General features: G+C 46.2%; 1 protein-coding gene across 1 annotated transcript in view; it reads left to right on the top strand.

The window, feature by feature from the left end:
• pik3c2a (phosphatidylinositol-4-phosphate 3-kinase, catalytic subunit type 2 alpha) overlaps positions 1 to 15,755 on the top strand; it is a 38,964-nt gene that overhangs the window by 8,370 nt on the left and 14,839 nt on the right. Inside the window, exons 3-11 of the mRNA XM_076262742.1 lie at positions 4,231 to 4,331; positions 5,217 to 5,383; positions 9,162 to 9,282; positions 10,943 to 11,054; positions 12,120 to 12,199; positions 12,311 to 12,374; positions 13,108 to 13,254; positions 13,588 to 13,621; positions 13,787 to 14,003. Coding sequence (XP_076118857.1) covers positions 4,231 to 4,331; positions 5,217 to 5,383; positions 9,162 to 9,282; positions 10,943 to 11,054; positions 12,120 to 12,199; positions 12,311 to 12,374; positions 13,108 to 13,254; positions 13,588 to 13,621; positions 13,787 to 14,003 — 1,043 coding nt within the window. The remainder of the gene's footprint in view (positions 1 to 4,230; positions 4,332 to 5,216; positions 5,384 to 9,161; positions 9,283 to 10,942; positions 11,055 to 12,119; positions 12,200 to 12,310; positions 12,375 to 13,107; positions 13,255 to 13,587; positions 13,622 to 13,786; positions 14,004 to 15,755) is intronic.

Below are 15,755 nucleotides of genomic sequence, written 5' to 3' on the forward strand. Positions count from 1 at the left end.
ATTGTTTTGGTCCATGGCTTTGTATGTCCAGTTTTATTTAATGGCCTCTCTGTGACTGTGATTTAGATAAGGTCAAATGTAGCCTAACAGCATGCACTCATTTAGAAATCTGAGGCCACATAAAATCTGAGGCTGCCTTATGTTGGGTCATCTGTGCTGTTTTATGTGTCACAGAGTTAAATCATTTTCCAGGACGCTCAGTCTTCTGAGTTATTTTTCTGTGTTTTCTGTTACAATGAGGACATACAGGACATGGAACAAAAACAGGTTCAGACCTGGCTGGATCATACGATAAACCTGGAGCCCCTCACAGTCACCTGAGCAGTAACACACACACACACACACACACACACACACTACACACACACACACACTACACAGAGAGAGAGAGAAACCTTCCCCTGGAGGTGTAGAATTGTTCAAAAACTGATATGCTACCTCAGTGTCCTTGGCTGACCCAGACACACAGCTCCGGGCTGACGCTTATCACCAGTCTGTGGCATGACTTGAAAGTAGAAAGTCTTCTGTGTGTTTAAGATGCTGGAGGAAAGGAGAGCGATTTCAAGGGAATTTGAAAGCTAGGCTATTTCTGCATACAGATTTATGGAAAGGGGGAATGTGTATTTGAAGAAGTTGCCTCTCCTCTGTCTCTGAGGTGTAGGCCTAGTCCATGTGGCCCTGGAAAAAAAGTGTTGTCGGAGTTTGTTGTGTGCTATCAGAGTTTGTTGTGTGTGTGTGTGTGTGTGTGTTTGTGTGTGTGTGTGTGTGTGTGTGTGTGTTGTCTGAGGGTGAAGTGCAGGCCTGAGCTGCTCCCTCTGTCCTGCATTGTCTTATCTGATACGCCGGTCAGTCAGTTCCGCCTGCTCTTCGTTGTCATGGCAGCCTTGTATCCTAGCAGGCCCTATGTACGGATCGTTAGCTAATCTGGCCGATCTCGCTACCGCGCTAGCATCAGGTTACGCCTGCAGTGGGGTCACCTGATACCCCAACGTCATGGAGATACTTTCCTCAAGTTTGTGTGTCTGTGTCTGTCTGTCTGTGTGTGTGTGTGTGTGTGTGTGTGTGTGTGTGTTGTGTGTGTGTGTGTGTGTGTGTGTGTGTGTGTGTGTGTGTGTGTGAGAGAGAGTGTGTGTGTGTGTGATAGAGATGTGCCTGAGAGTGTGAGGGATCTTTCTGTCCAAGCAGAAAATGTCAGATTTCCGACACCACAAATAAAGTACAACTAACTAACTTCACTTAACTTATACATCTGCAAACACAAGTCACTCATGCTGCTAGTCAATAGTGAGGGGAACTGCTTTTTCCTTAATGACTAGAAGCCCTTTTTGCCCATTAGTTGTAACCTTAGTGCCAACTCTAACCTCTGTCCAAATCCTCGCCCAAACCTATACTCTATGCCCCTTTTCTAAAGCTGACACTATGAGGCTGGAAACTGTGATAATTTGTCTGAGCACCGTTTGCCAGTGAATGAGGTGTCGGACAATTATGCCTTGTAATTGTAAAAGGCAATGTGCCTGAACTTGAACCCTGTAATATGCCTGAACTTGAATCCCAGAAGTCGTTAGCATGCAGACTAAATACATGACATCAGTGCATTCCTCAGTAGGCCTGAAGACTACTATAACTGAGGAGTCATCATGGTGCCCGTGTGTGTGCCTGTGTGTGGCTGTGTGTGACTGTGTGTCTGTGACTGTCGGTCTGTGGGTGTGTCAGTAACTGTCTGTCAATATGTGTATGCTTGTCTGTCTTTGTATGTGTGTCTTTATATCTGTGACTGACTGTGTGTCTGTATATCTGTGACTGACTGTGTGTCTGTCTAGGTATTTATCAATGTGTATGAGAAGGAGGGACTGCTATTTCACCATCTTTTCAGGTTCCACATATAATGTAAAACACCACTGGCTTTTGACTTCAGCAGTGTAGTTCAGTAGTGAAACGCCCTTGATGATATTCAAACACAGCTCTTCAGCCATTGGCTTCCTTCCCTTTGCCCCTCTGTAGTTCCCATTATTGATGAGGTTTCTGTGGGGTGGCTGGCTGGGATGTGACGTGCTTTGGCCCACAACTTCATATGCCCACAGGCACGACTTCCTCTGTCCCATTTTAGTAGCAGCAATCAAGTAATGCAAGTTACAGCATTAACACATGTAACTTTTAGGTGCTTGAACACTGCCCAGACAATGTCTAACAAACCTTAACATTAGACTGTTCAGGAAGCCAACTTTCTGATGAATAATGACCGTAGAAACATGTTAAACTCATTGAACCCCATCCAAAACAGCCCAACAAATGCACACAAACGGCACACACTGACCCAACTCTTGGTGGTTGATAGTGTTTGTTGGCATTTTTGGGGGGCTGGGGTGCAAGCACCTTAAGAAGTAGCCTAAACAGTTTGGAGGTTGCACATTTACGTATGTCATAATTTCTTTGGTCAAGCAGTCATTTTGAATTCAAGCATCTCAGCATAATGATAGCAAGCCAGTTTGCCATGAACATGAACTGATATGATTCTTAAGAGGCACGTGAACAGGTAGGCGGTAATTGTTCTTTTATGGCCCAGAGCCACTCTGTAAAGGGCGAAGTATTAGACCTACTTCTGGATTGCTCTTTCAAATGACAACAACAGTGTTCAAGATTGTGATTACGCAAATAGCAGCACATCGTTGCACACAGTGGAGCATAGGTCGAGGCCCTCTGTGATCTGCAGACTGCACGCTCTTCTTCTTGGCCTCCAGCCAGCGGGCTCTCGGGCGCTCAGCTTCTGTTGTTGTCGTAGAGAATGCAGTTTTATGTAGGGCAGCCGCGAGCGCACTGGAAAGGAGAAACGGATGAATAATTTCTGAATGTGGCGAGTCACATGACTGCTCTTCTCCGCTTCTCTGCGCGTATTCTTACCCCACCGTCTGGGTCTGTGTCGTGTGAGGAAGTCAAACACGACAGGCTTTCTCATGAGTGCGTACATGCATGCGTGCGTGTGGGTGTGTGTGTGTGTGTGTGTGTGTGTGTGTGTGTGTGTGTGTATATGCGTGCGTGTATGCATGTGTGTGTGTGTGTATGCGCGCGTGTGTGTGTGTGTGTGTGTGTGCTTGTGCCTGAGTGTTTGAGCATAATTGTGCCGTGGTAGTCCTGCACAAAGGCATGCCTACTGCCAACTTACCAGACCTGCATGCCCACTCCAGACTTCTGCTGCCAGTTTTGGGTTTGAGTCATCGCCGTGTAAACACCACTACGCCTGCTGCGTGACTTGTGTTGTTTACCAAAGCTAAAGTAAACAAGAGCTGCACCAGGGCAGGGAGGCTCATGAAGGGCCCAGATGGTAGCTGGTTCTGGAGCGGATCCAGACCTGATCTGGCACGGAGCTGCACCGGGTCAGGGTCGGTTCCATTACAGTAGCAGCTGATTATGGGATCTGGGCTTTGATTTAATTCTGCAGAGAGCTAGTTATTCTCTCTGAGTGTCTGGTTGGTAATATGAGGGTTTGAGGATGTCAGCTAGGGTGAAATCATAGTGAATGCAGAAGAACTGATTATTCATTTCAGTAGATTTTTTTCTGATCTCACTTTCTCTCTCTCACACACACACACACGCACACACACGCGCACACACATGCTTTCATCAAAGATACAGACACAGACAGACACAGGAAGACCCACAGACATGCAAAGAGAAGTTGATGTCATTTGCACCTTTTTCAGATCTCATGACTGATTCTGTGCAAAATGTTCCTCAAAAGTAGATGAGGGAAACATTTCACTGGCTTACACAAAATAACAGTCTTTCCCAACTCCCAGCCTCAGACACCGTTTTCCTCCTAAGGAAGCTCTGACATTCCCGACATTCCGATCATTCCCCCTCCTGTCTAGGAGGAGCCGCAAGATCCCCGCCTCAGACTCCGCACCCCAGTGCCGATGTCATCATCGGAGGCATCAGCATGACTCCGCACTTCCCTGACAATTTCCCGAAAGGAGGCGAAAGTCGTTTCCTACTAACAGGAAGCCTAAGTGGAACAAGCAGTGTCCAGTCAGCTCCTCTTCACTGTTCTCTGTAAACTCACTCGTGTGTGTGTGTGTGTGTGTGTGTGTGTGTGTGTGTGTGTGTGTGTGTGTGTGTGTGTGTGTGTGTGTGTGTGTGTGTGTGTGTGTGTGTGTGTGTGTGTGTGTGTGTGTGTGTGTGTGTGTGTGTGTGTGTGTGTGTGTGTGTGTGTGTGTGTGTGTCTCTGTCTTTCAGCTCAATAAGGGAAGTACAAAAGTGCTCACCAAGTACCCCACCCTTCTGGACAAGGAGGCCCAGAACCTAGAAGTTGTAGCCTTCTGTGAAGACATTGCAATGTAAGCTATTTTGTGGTGATTGTGGGTGTGCGCGTGACAGAGTGTGTTTAGCTCACATCACCGTTCAAGACCTGTTCAGAAACCACAATTGTATTAAATGAAAAGGAACAGTCAATTAAAAGGAACAGTCAATCTTCTAAGATTTCTATATCAAAGGGGTAGGCAGCTTTTGCTGGATGAGCAATGCATAACATCTCTGTTAGCTACATGTTAACTACATGCCTTGTGTCTATGTTCATGCCTGTGCATGCATGTGAGCTTTCTCGGACATGGGCATGCATGCTAGTGAGTCTTTTTTGCTTTTAAGATGTCAGTGAATGCATGTCCTATATGTGTGCATGTTTGCTTAATGTGTCTGTGTGATCAGTTTGTGTTAACCCTTATGTGCTATGTCAGAGATTACGCTGTTCTTTAGTCGTGTGAGCCTGTGCGTGTTTGTGCATGTAAAGCAAGGGAGTGCATGCATAGACTTTTCCCTATGTGTTCTGTTTCTGTGAGTCAGCTTTCTTAGTGCCTTGTTTGGGTGGGGCCTTCTTTACATACCTCCCCCATTTAGAAGCAGACTGTCGAGCGGCACAGTAACATGGGCCATGTTGCCCCCTACCTCCATGTATGTGGACACCACTGGTGACCCAAATGAACAGAGATAGAGCATGTTTTTAAATTAAAATGATTAGAAGATTCATTCACATTTATTTTTTTGGTCACCGTGTACAATTAAAAGCACAGGAAATTAACAGAGTGGCAGTTGTATGAATTGTGTACATTATTTTGCTGTCAGTGGCTCTATCACGTAATTCCAATATGGCTGGGAATATGGCTACGTAGTGCTGTAGGTCATAGCTCGTGTTCCTGTATTCATATGATTTTATGTCCTAATCTTAGACTGAGGTCCAAGTTCGTGCACAGTGACCTCTCGACGAACCCCGGCTACGTCTTGAGCCCGGTGATTCCACAGAGGGGCACAGGTGGAGACAGCAGCAGCAGCAGCAGCGTGAAGGTTTCCATAGAGATCTCGGAATCCCAGCAGCCCGTCACCTTCACCTGTGATGGTAAGACCGCATCTATCACTCCATTCAACCAAATGCTGCAAATTTACCCTCAATTGGGAATATGGTGTTGGATGTTCCGACCGTAAGGTTGGAGTTTGGCGAGGCAAGTATGCGTTATAATGTTCCAGCTGCATGGAATGAGCTGCAGAAGTATTAGAAGCTGCCGCTCTTCATCTCTACAACCATTTGATTCTGATTCCGTTTTTGGTGTGTTGAGTTGGGTTGGGTTGGGTTGGGTGTGTTATAGTTGTTGATTGTTTTTGTGGTTGTTGTGTGCTGCCCTTCTTGGCCCGAGATCACTCGCAAAAGAGATGCAAATCTCTAAGTGATTTTCCATGGTCAAATCAGGGTACCAAACCAAACATCATCTTTACCTTAGATCTAAAACAAGACCTTGGATATGTAATTGGAGCCCACTAACTCCAGACAGCATGGCTGCCACCAGCCAGAACAGAATTGTTTCTGATATTCCTCAGATTTGCACTAGACCAGCATCAGAGCTTTCGTGTGATCACTGGGAGCTTGGTTGGTGTGTGTGTCGGCAGGTTGTTCTTTGGGAAGTATGCCCACTTTCCCTCTGTGTTCATGCAACGGCACAGTGTGCAGTCTGTACTTCAGCCCTCTGCCTTCTGTTCCCACTCTGATCATACGTCTTGCTCCGTGTGTGTGTGTGTGTGTGTGTTTGTGTGTGTTGTGTGTGTACGAGAGAGCGATCTTCCTCAAGTCCTCTCATTGGCTGACCCTGTTGCCCATTCCTGCAGCGCCGAGGAGGCCGGTCTGGTGAGTGGCCGGTGGGTCTGGCTCGGGGTGCTCTCCAGGCGGCCTGGTTTTGGGGCACTGTGGGCCCCCTTTTCATGTCAGGCCGCTAACCTCGGTTCCTTCCTGGCAGCGAATCAAGACTCAGCTTTTGTATGGAGGAATTCAGCTGGCTGGCCCGCAGCTTGGTGGATGCCTTTGTCCTCGGCTGTCCCTCTGAGCACATACTGAGTTGCTGTGAGTGTGTGTGTGTGTTTGCACGAGAGAGAGAGCGTGCACGAGAGAGAGAGAGAGAAAGAAACCGCATGTAAGAGTGTGTGTGTTTGTGTTTGTATGTGTGTGTGAGGGATAACATTTCTGTGGATGTGTGAGAGGGCATCAAAGAGAAAGAATGTTTTTGGGAGAGGTGTGAGTATATGTTTGTTTTTGTGGATAAAGGTGTATGCAAGTCAGTAGAGACACACACAGAGCTGCAGAAAGTAGTCTGTGTGTGTATGAGAGGAAGCATGTGTGATGTGAGGTGTGCTTACTGAGGGCCTGCATAGAGGTGCATGCAGACGTGGATGTGTGTGGGTCAGACCCGAGGCCTAAGTTGCCATGGTGCCATGCTGCCCCTGCACTGCCCTTGTGTCTGGGCAGTGGTCAGCTATGATGGTCTCGCTCGTTCACGTCTCCTCTCCTCCTCCCCCCTCTGTGAGACGCTGACCCAGTTAGTGCTGAGATGCTGAGACTTCGCCACAGCGACGGAGTGAGGTTTAGGATCAGCGCTGTGGAACAATGGCCCTCAGTCCTCCGTGGAGTGACCCAGAGAAAGAACCCCTGGAGTGGCTTTCTCTCCCCTGGGCTGGCGGAGCCGTCCAGCCTGTATCTCACGCCCCCCAGTGGGCCGAGAGCCCAGTGCACTCTGGGAAGGGAACCGAGAAGCGGGCAGACCGGATGAACCCACCTGGTTTACATAGAGGCGTAGACTGGCAACTGCGCTGACTAGACACAAAATGGCGCCTGGGTTTGTTTAATTAGAGATTAATGCTAAGCTCCAGTGTGGCTGGTTGGTCATTCCTCGGATTCCACAGCAGGTTGTGTGAGAAAGCAGAGGCTGGGGTTAACCTCAGTCAGGTGTAGAAAGCTGCGATCATTTTTTCCTGCGTCTCACTCTCTCTGATGACTTGAATTGTGTTGCATCTCCACAGCAGTTCACCGGATTGTGTTGTTCAGTGTTGTGTTGTTTTGATTTTTACTCTACTCCAGGCCTAAACAGTTGAGCTCCAGAACCACCACGGCCCGCTAGTCAGCCGATTGGACGTGAGGTTTTGCTCACCCGCATCAATAGTGTGTGTGTGTGTGTGTGTGTGTGTGTGTGTGTGTGTGTGTGTGTGTGTACGTGTGTGTGTACAGTGCTTGTTTAGTGCTCCAGTTAGCGTTCCTGACAAAGATCATTGCTTTGAGTGGTTTAATTTGTGACTGTAGACTCCCCTCCGAGCTCCCCTCCCACTCCCTAGTGTGCTGTCCTTGCATTCCAGAGCCATGTGGGTTGCCCGTGGTGACGGGGCAGGCCCTCTGGCTGCTCCAGCTCCCCCTCACGATGTGCCATTCTCTGGCACTTTAGCGCCGGTCCCCGCAGGCCTTCCACGCAGACCAGCCCAAAGAGCCCGTCGAGTGAGGAGGCAGCACCCCTCTCAGGCCCTGCAGTGGGCGAGGAGAATGAATGTGTGCACAGCAAGCCTCTAGCTGGATCTCTCCTCCTTTCCCAGAGACACGCTATCTGTTTGTTCTTTATGTTTTACTTTTTTCTCTCCGTCATGTGTACGTATATACATACATAGGCCTATTAATGCACACACACACACACACACACACAGACACGCACACACATGCAGAGAGAGACTCACACAACACACACCATCTATCTGACTAGAATGTTCCGCTTCTGATTCAGAGATCCAGAGGCCCATTCCAGTACTCTGTGTGTGTGTGTCTGGAGCCTTGGGTGGTGATGCGTGGGTCTGTGGGCTGGCACGGAGAGCGGAGACCAACACAGCGAGAGCAGAGCCACATGGCAGGAATGAGAGGGAGGAGGCTGACCGTTTTTTGGGCACGCACTGTCTTTATCTCCCCTCTGCTGGAATGGAGGGAGGGACGCTAATGCACGCTAATGCTAGCTATGCCTTGGCTCAGCCGGCCTCCTACCCCACCCCTACTAGAAACCCACTAACGCCCTCCTCAGCTGACCTGCGAGAAAGTTGACGAGGTCAGCCTTTCCCTTGTTCCCCCTCCACTCTGCTTGTGAAACCAGAGCAGCCCTTGAAAGACGTTATTAAAACATTTCTTTTCGTGTTTCCTGCTATCAACGAACAGGTCAAGAAGTATTCAAACAAACTCCGGTGCTTGTGTGTATTCTGGCATCGTACGCGTAGAACTGGGGGAGTCCGGGTGGAATGTGTTGCATAGGAGAGAAGCCGGGTGGGGGGGGGTGGGGTTGTGAGTGATTGAATCCAATAATTCTAAGTGGTGGAGTCAAGATTCCAAAACCAACAGTGAGCGAGAGGGGGGGTTGGGGTTGTGGGGGGGGGTATGTCAGGCCTGTCAATCAAGTAACATGAAGGGGAATCAGTGGAGCCAGAACACATCGGAAACGAGGGGTCTCCCTATACAATATATACATCATATATACAGTATATTATTATTATTATTATTATTATTATGAAAAGGAACTTTATTCGCAAGAATTTAAGCAAAAGAAAGAAAGCAAACAGCAGATCTGTCAAATTGAACCTGTTTTATTACTGGGTGGTTTATAGTGTTGATAGGAACTAGTTAGTTGTTTAGGCAATAGTTGGACATTAAGTCTTGAACCCCCACAGGACCAGGACACCCTGTGATAGTTGTCCCCTGGATTAGCAGCTTCTCTAGCTGACCGCTAGAATACTTCTGAAATAGTGCGCTCCCCAACCTGTTTGTTTGGTCTCTTGAGTGGGCTCTCTTTCTCCCTCTAACTCTGTGTCCCCTCGCTGTTGGGCTGTAGTGAGCTCTCCTGTGGAGCTGCTGATCATGCAGGCTCTCTGCTGGGTCCACGACGACCTCAACCAGGTGGACATCAGCAGTTACGTGCTCAAGGTCTGCGGTCAGGAAGAAGTTCTGCAGAAGTAAGTTCACATCGTCCTCTCTCTTTCTTTCTTTCTTTCTTTCTTTCTCTCTCTCTCTTGCCCTCTCTCTTTCCCCTCTTTCCTTCGCTGAGGCAGTCTTTTTCTCCTCTCACGTCCCCCTTTATCTTACACTATTGGTGATAAGGACACAGTTTTATGTCTGTGGTCTCTGAGACATTCCTTCTTGGAACAGAGTTAAATGATGTTTACTAACAAATGCCCAGACAAACACACAACACGGCGGCTCTCAATATTATATTCTTAGCCTGTGGTCTCCGTTACACTGAACAGTTAATCAGTTCTCTGTTTTTTCAGTACCTTACTCATTACATCTCTCAAGTTTCTGAGGCACTAAATCCTGCCTTTGTAATGACGGCTGACTGAGTCTGCTGGCTTAGCAGAGGAAGAGAGATTACTGCCAACATTCCCCAAACACAGAGCGACTAGAGCGTAATTCTGTTTTGGGAAATGTTTGACTGTAATTGTATTAGGGAAATGTTTTCTTTACACCCAATAAATATAGGCACAGGAGAGTGAATGGCGGGAATGACCCTGACTTAATGCATGGCGCAGAACTCTGTGTGTGTGTGTGTGTGTGTGTGTGTGTGTGTGTGTGTGTGTGTGTGTGTGTGTGTGTGTGTGTGTGTGTGTGTGTGTGTGTGTGTGTGTGTGTGTGTGTGTGTGTGTGTGTGTGTGTGTGTGTGTGTGTGTGTGTGTGTGTGTGTGTGTGTGTGTGTGTGTGTCATCCTGCATGTTCTAAGACTGTTGTCAGAGACTGTAATTCCCTGATTTCTTCACATGTGTTTGTTTGTGGTGCTTTGGTTTGCATCCATGTCTGTTTGTCTTTAAGACTAAAGCCCTTTGCTGACATTCAGAATGTGTCTCATTGCATTGTACATTTTTTATGGTCATCTATTTTTAGTGTCTTTAGTTAATGAATTGTAACAGCACAATGAAAACTCTACACTTGAGTCCCACTAAATCTAGTATTGCAAACATTACTAGAGCCAGATGCAGTAAATAATAAGACTGCCACTCAATCCTTAAAGTTCTCAGCAGAACATAAATCACACCTCTCAATTTCTCTCCATCCCCAATTCCTGAATCTCCTTGTATGTGTATTTGAATGTGTTCTTTTGTGCGTGCGTGCGTGCGTGTGTGTGTGCGCGCGCGCACGCGCGGCCCCTGATGACCAAAAGCGTCTATTCCTTATCATCTTATTAGAGCTGCATGCCCACGTAGTTGCATGTTTCCTGGTGTCCCAATGTCCTGGAAATCATTAACCAAAAGTTTTTTGGGGGGACAAAAGCCCAGAAAAAATACCTTTGACAAAAACCTGTATGGCCCACTGCACTAGCACAACGGTGGTCATCATTTACTGACTGGGTTAATTTGGTAGTTGAGGGAACACCACTACAACTGTAAATGTTTTTTTTTATACTGAAAGTATAATTCTGACTACAGTTATGTCTTGCTGCCAAAACCAATATTTATTTCCGTTTATAACTATAACAATGTCAGTGATGACGTAATCTCTAAAGATAACGCTGTGTTCCATTTCAAGCAGTAGCAGGTTTAGAATCAGAACAAGTCCCATAGCTAATGGTAGTAGAGGGAGTGAGTGTTGACCTTTAACCCTGAGCGAGGCCTTTGTCCACAGCAAGCACAGCCTGGGCAGCCATGAGTACGTGCAGAATTGCAGGAAGTGGGAAGCCGAGATTAAACTCCAGCTGCTGCCTCAGATCACCATGAGCCGAGACCTGGCCCGCACGGTACGTACACACACATAAACAAACCTACTCGGATATATTATTTTTTTCCCTTGTTTTTTTTCCTTTTAAATCACATCCGATAGGGGTGTCCCAAACCACAAAGGAAACCATTTCCAGAAATATTCTTGAATCCATACACCTGGGTGGCCGTCCCAAGTAAAGCCTATGTATAGGAAACGTCAACCACACATATATATGTGTCATTATTTTAAAATGTGAATAGTGGTAGACTCAATAAATAGGTATCATTTGTGCTCAGGCCCCTCGGAGCTCACAGAGCAGGGCCACAGAATTAGCAGTGTTAGACTCAGTTATTTACAGTAGGTGCTATGCTTTTACCTGGAGGTCAATAGCAGTAAATGTGTTGGTAATTGAAAGTACACACACACATATACACACATACAGAAACACACACACTCTCAGACACACATACAAACACAGTCATATCCTTTCTCAAGGAAAGCTCATCTTAGCAGTGGTTATTCATGATGTGTTGTCATAAATCATCAGTGCACTGAAGCTGCAGTTGTCAGACAGGTTTGTGCTGAGGAGGTTGGGTAAACAACAGGGTTGATTGTAAGGCTGTAAACTGCTCATCATGAAGAAAATAAAAACCTTTATTTTTCCTTTTCATGTTGGAAATTGAGAATACCCTTATTAGCCCTTATTTTTAATAAACAGAACCTTAGACAACAACAACATAGTCAGGTATTGCACTAAAAGCATTATGATAATGTAAAGGAGTTGCATAGGAGGCAGTGTAAGAGGCTGTTGTGGTTGGGACGGCTGTGATGGTTCAGCCGTCGGGTTCAGTTTGTCATAACAGGCCAGCTGTGGGTAGGGCTGCCTCCTTAAGACAAGCACAGGGGAAAGTGCAATCTGCAGCACTTCAACCAGTGTTGAGTAAGAGTAACCAAACATCCCCAGTGCAACACAATCCTGTCCTCCCCCCCATAGCCTATTATCAGTTTGTGTAATTCCCCAAACGGTCCCATATGAGAGCATTTTGTTGTTGATAATTATTTAACGGTGATGTCAACATATTGTATTGTCGTTGGTCTGCAGGCAGAGGATGATACATCCACCATTGACCTGGAGAAGTACATGGGCAATGTGGACCGGCCATTCAAAGAGACCATTACTCGGTGAGAGCCAGACCTCCAGACTTTTAGACTTTTTAGATTTGCCCGTAAAAGCCCAAACCTGTCAGTCTCTCTTGCTCTATTCACACTCATCTATTTCCTGTATAATGACAGACAGGGCCTGGCAGACTACCTGGAGGGCTACCACAATCAAGTCAACATCTTCCTTCAGAATGAGGTCAGTGTTGCTCATCCTCTGAACACTAGGACACACATGGCCTATGCAGATTACACAATTGATTTTGTCTTCCACGATGGTCTTTTACGATTGACCATGTCAGACTAGGGGATCAGAGAATGCATCTTGCCTGCGTCTTGGTCGGGAGATTGGCCACATAACAAGATCATGTAGCCTATCTATCGTAGCCTATTGTAGACTTTTCATATTCGGGCAAGACACTGGAAATTTGTCGGCTACAACAAAATCCTGGCAAAATCAGGCTGAAATTGTGTAATCTGCATAGACCACAAGACACTCACACCTCTGCTTATTTCTTGATGCCTTGTCTGTATGTGAGAAATAAGATGTGTTTATGATGTTCATATGTATGTGTGTGTATTATGTTTGAGATGTTTCACTCTGTCTCCATTGAAAATTAACCTATTAACCTTTATTAAGTCTATAAACTCTTTTAGGTTGTTTGTAGTTTAATATCTTTTCACTTTATATTGAATGTTTCCTTTAGTTTTATTTTGAAATACAGGCAACCAGATTTAAGCACATGTTTTCATTTTCTTCTAAAATAAGCCAGAGATTAGCACCAAAGCATGTAGCTCAATGAACAAACCTTGTTATCGGTACCTAGTTGCAACTGGTCCAGGTTGAGTGTGAGTGAACTTGGGTATGGGAAAATGGGTTATGACAGAGGGCACATTACCTGATGTTCTCTCTCTCACCTCTGTGTCCGCAGAACACGCAATACAAGGCGGTGGAGAGGGTAGTGCAGTCTGTAAAGAACCTGTGCTGCTCTCTGGACGAGGTGGAGACGCCGGCCATCACCGAGGCGGTGAAACGGCTCAAGCGGGCCGTGAACATGCCCCGCACACGGTCACCTGAGGTGAGCAGAGGTCACCTGCCCTTACAGGATTCCTGTGGTTTTAGTCGCGATTCAAAGGTGTTTTATGACTTGGCTATGAGTCGACCACACACCTCATGTGTCCAGACAAGACTAACCGTGTATCAGAGACTGATTTGAAGGCACGTCAGCGCCCACGTTGTGGTTTCAATCAGAGCAGGACACACTACAAATGCCTCCAATTTCCCACTCCCGTTTAATTCAAAAATGCAAAAATGTGTCCTCTTCAAATCCTCATTATGTAAGCAGAGTGTGGGTTGTGTACTGAACCAGAAATTTGAGAAAGCTGCTGTTGTTTTTTTCCCCCCTTCACAGAATGGCTCTAAATCCTCTGGTAGCTCGGGCGATGGTGAGTTGAAAGGAAACCGATGCATAAACAGAAGCCCTGCCAGCAGCCTCTCTGCTGTCATAAACTTTATTTATTTTTTTAAAAACATGGTGAATGTGCACTTCAGAGTGTTTGTGTCTCATTTACACGATGTCTGCCCTGTTGCCCCCCCCCCCCTTGCCTCAGGCGCTCGTGGTCCCGTGGAGGAGAGTATGGACACCCTCTCGGACGCCATCTACCAGCTGGTCAAGCTCTACCTGCGCTACTTCTGCCCCCCCTCTCTGACCCCCAACACGGACGCCCACAATGGCCGGCGGGACAGCCGCGAGGCCTCGGGTACCACTGAGCACCTCAAGTTCACTGTGTTTGCAGTTCACGGTGTCCCGTCCGCCTGGGTCAGCAGGTAGGCAGTAGAGCTCCCTCTGCTGGTGGGGAGGCTGTTGTTTGCTAGTTGGGCATGTTGAATGTATACTTGTTATTCGTTTTCCCAAAAATGGAAAGAACAGCCTATTAATAAAAATGTTTTATTTTTTTTTTATTTTTTTTTTTTTATTCCACACAATGTGAAATCCATGCCGTGTTTTTGTCATTCCGGTTGTTTTATACTTCAAATTAATAATGGTAAATATTTGCACTTGAGCTGGTAGACCAATGCCAGAGAACAAAAGATAGATTATTTGGATTTTATTTTGCTATGTGCTGTTGTGCTCTATATCTGCAATGTTATCTGCAGTCATGTGCCTGTCCCAAGTTTAAGGCCCTCTGTCATTGTTTGCCCTTTGGCTTCACAAAGACCATTACAAACTCCTATACTTTTTTATTTTCTAACTTTATTGCCCAATGAAAGTATATTCCGTCGCTGCATGATGCTTGTATAGTGTTATGATTTACTTAGATGACCTCTTAGTAGTCATTCTGTGACCACTCAGAAGATGGTGAGAGGAATGACTTCAAGGACTTGTTTTTGTGAGCTTCTATCATTATAAGCTGCGATTGAGCTGCTGTTTCCTGGTTCACTTTGGACAGGATGACTTGGGGCCTAAGTTAGCCTTGTCTCCTGTCAACACAGCTTGCATATTAGCCATGACTGAAACAGAGGCCCACGGCCTGTGAGGATTTCCATTCAGTCTGCAGAGACATGTTAAGCACACTCTCTTTACAGATAGAAACTCCTCTGTGTCATGTCTGAAGAGCCTCCATGGGAGTGACGGGCGCAGTCAGAGAGCGCAGACACATGCCGTATACTCCACAAACAGAATTATGCATTCAGGTTTCCAGCACTTTTCACAAATTTATTGTGAGAATGAATGCCTGGAACACATTCCACCATGTTGTCCTGATTCAGCTGTGAAATACAGTGTGCAATTAAGAGCAAGTGGGCATGGTATGAGCCATTCGAGTCACTCAGCACGTCTTTTATAATGATGATGGTCTATAATAACCATGTTCATCACTAGCTCTTGTCATTTTGCCAGACAAATACAGCATTTTAAAAGGCTGAGATGCACTAGAGAGAGAAAGGGTTCTGTATGAAAAAGGCAGACAGCTGTTTCTTTGTGTGTCTGTGTGTTGGTATATGTGTATGTCTCTGTGTGTGTGTTTGTTTCCCAGGCCAACCCTCATGCCTTAATGAAAGACTAAGCGGTTAATAACAGACTTGTTTCATGAAGCAGGCAAGCCCAGGATCTCATTTAGAATGCAGTTTTTAGCAGCAGGCTACACTCTCTGTGCACCATGCTAGAGCTCATCTAAACATAGGCAGCACTTAACACCATACCAGCAGAATACCAAAATACTGCTCATTTCCTGCACTACACAACATCAGTAGGATTGGTTTGCAGAGTTGATGCACAGGCATACAAATTAGACTTTAGATAGTAAAATGCAGGTCACAGTCATTAGCCCCAAAGCCCTCAATGTTTTGTCTAGATATTGAGCCTGAATCAGTGGCTAACTAAGCTGTGTGTTATGTCGGCTGGTGAAATGCAGAAGAGACATATCCTAGGACATCTTGTTAAAGAGAAATTCTGTAAAAAGAGAACTGTGTAGTCATTCAGTGGTTCAAAACTGATATTTTCTCCATCTCTCAAACTGGCAACATTTCTGTACCTTAAAGCAGAACATTTTGTTCTTCAGAGGTCTGTACAAAAACAAG

This window comes from Alosa pseudoharengus, unplaced genomic scaffold (assembly GCF_046254945.1).
Source record: "Alosa pseudoharengus isolate Yale_2024_CS ecotype anadromous, Long Island Sound unplaced genomic scaffold, YU_APseudo_1.1 YU_APseudo_1.1_scf_10, whole genome shotgun sequence".
In the NCBI taxonomy this organism is placed as follows: Eukaryota; Metazoa; Chordata; class Actinopteri; order Clupeiformes; family Clupeidae; genus Alosa; species Alosa pseudoharengus.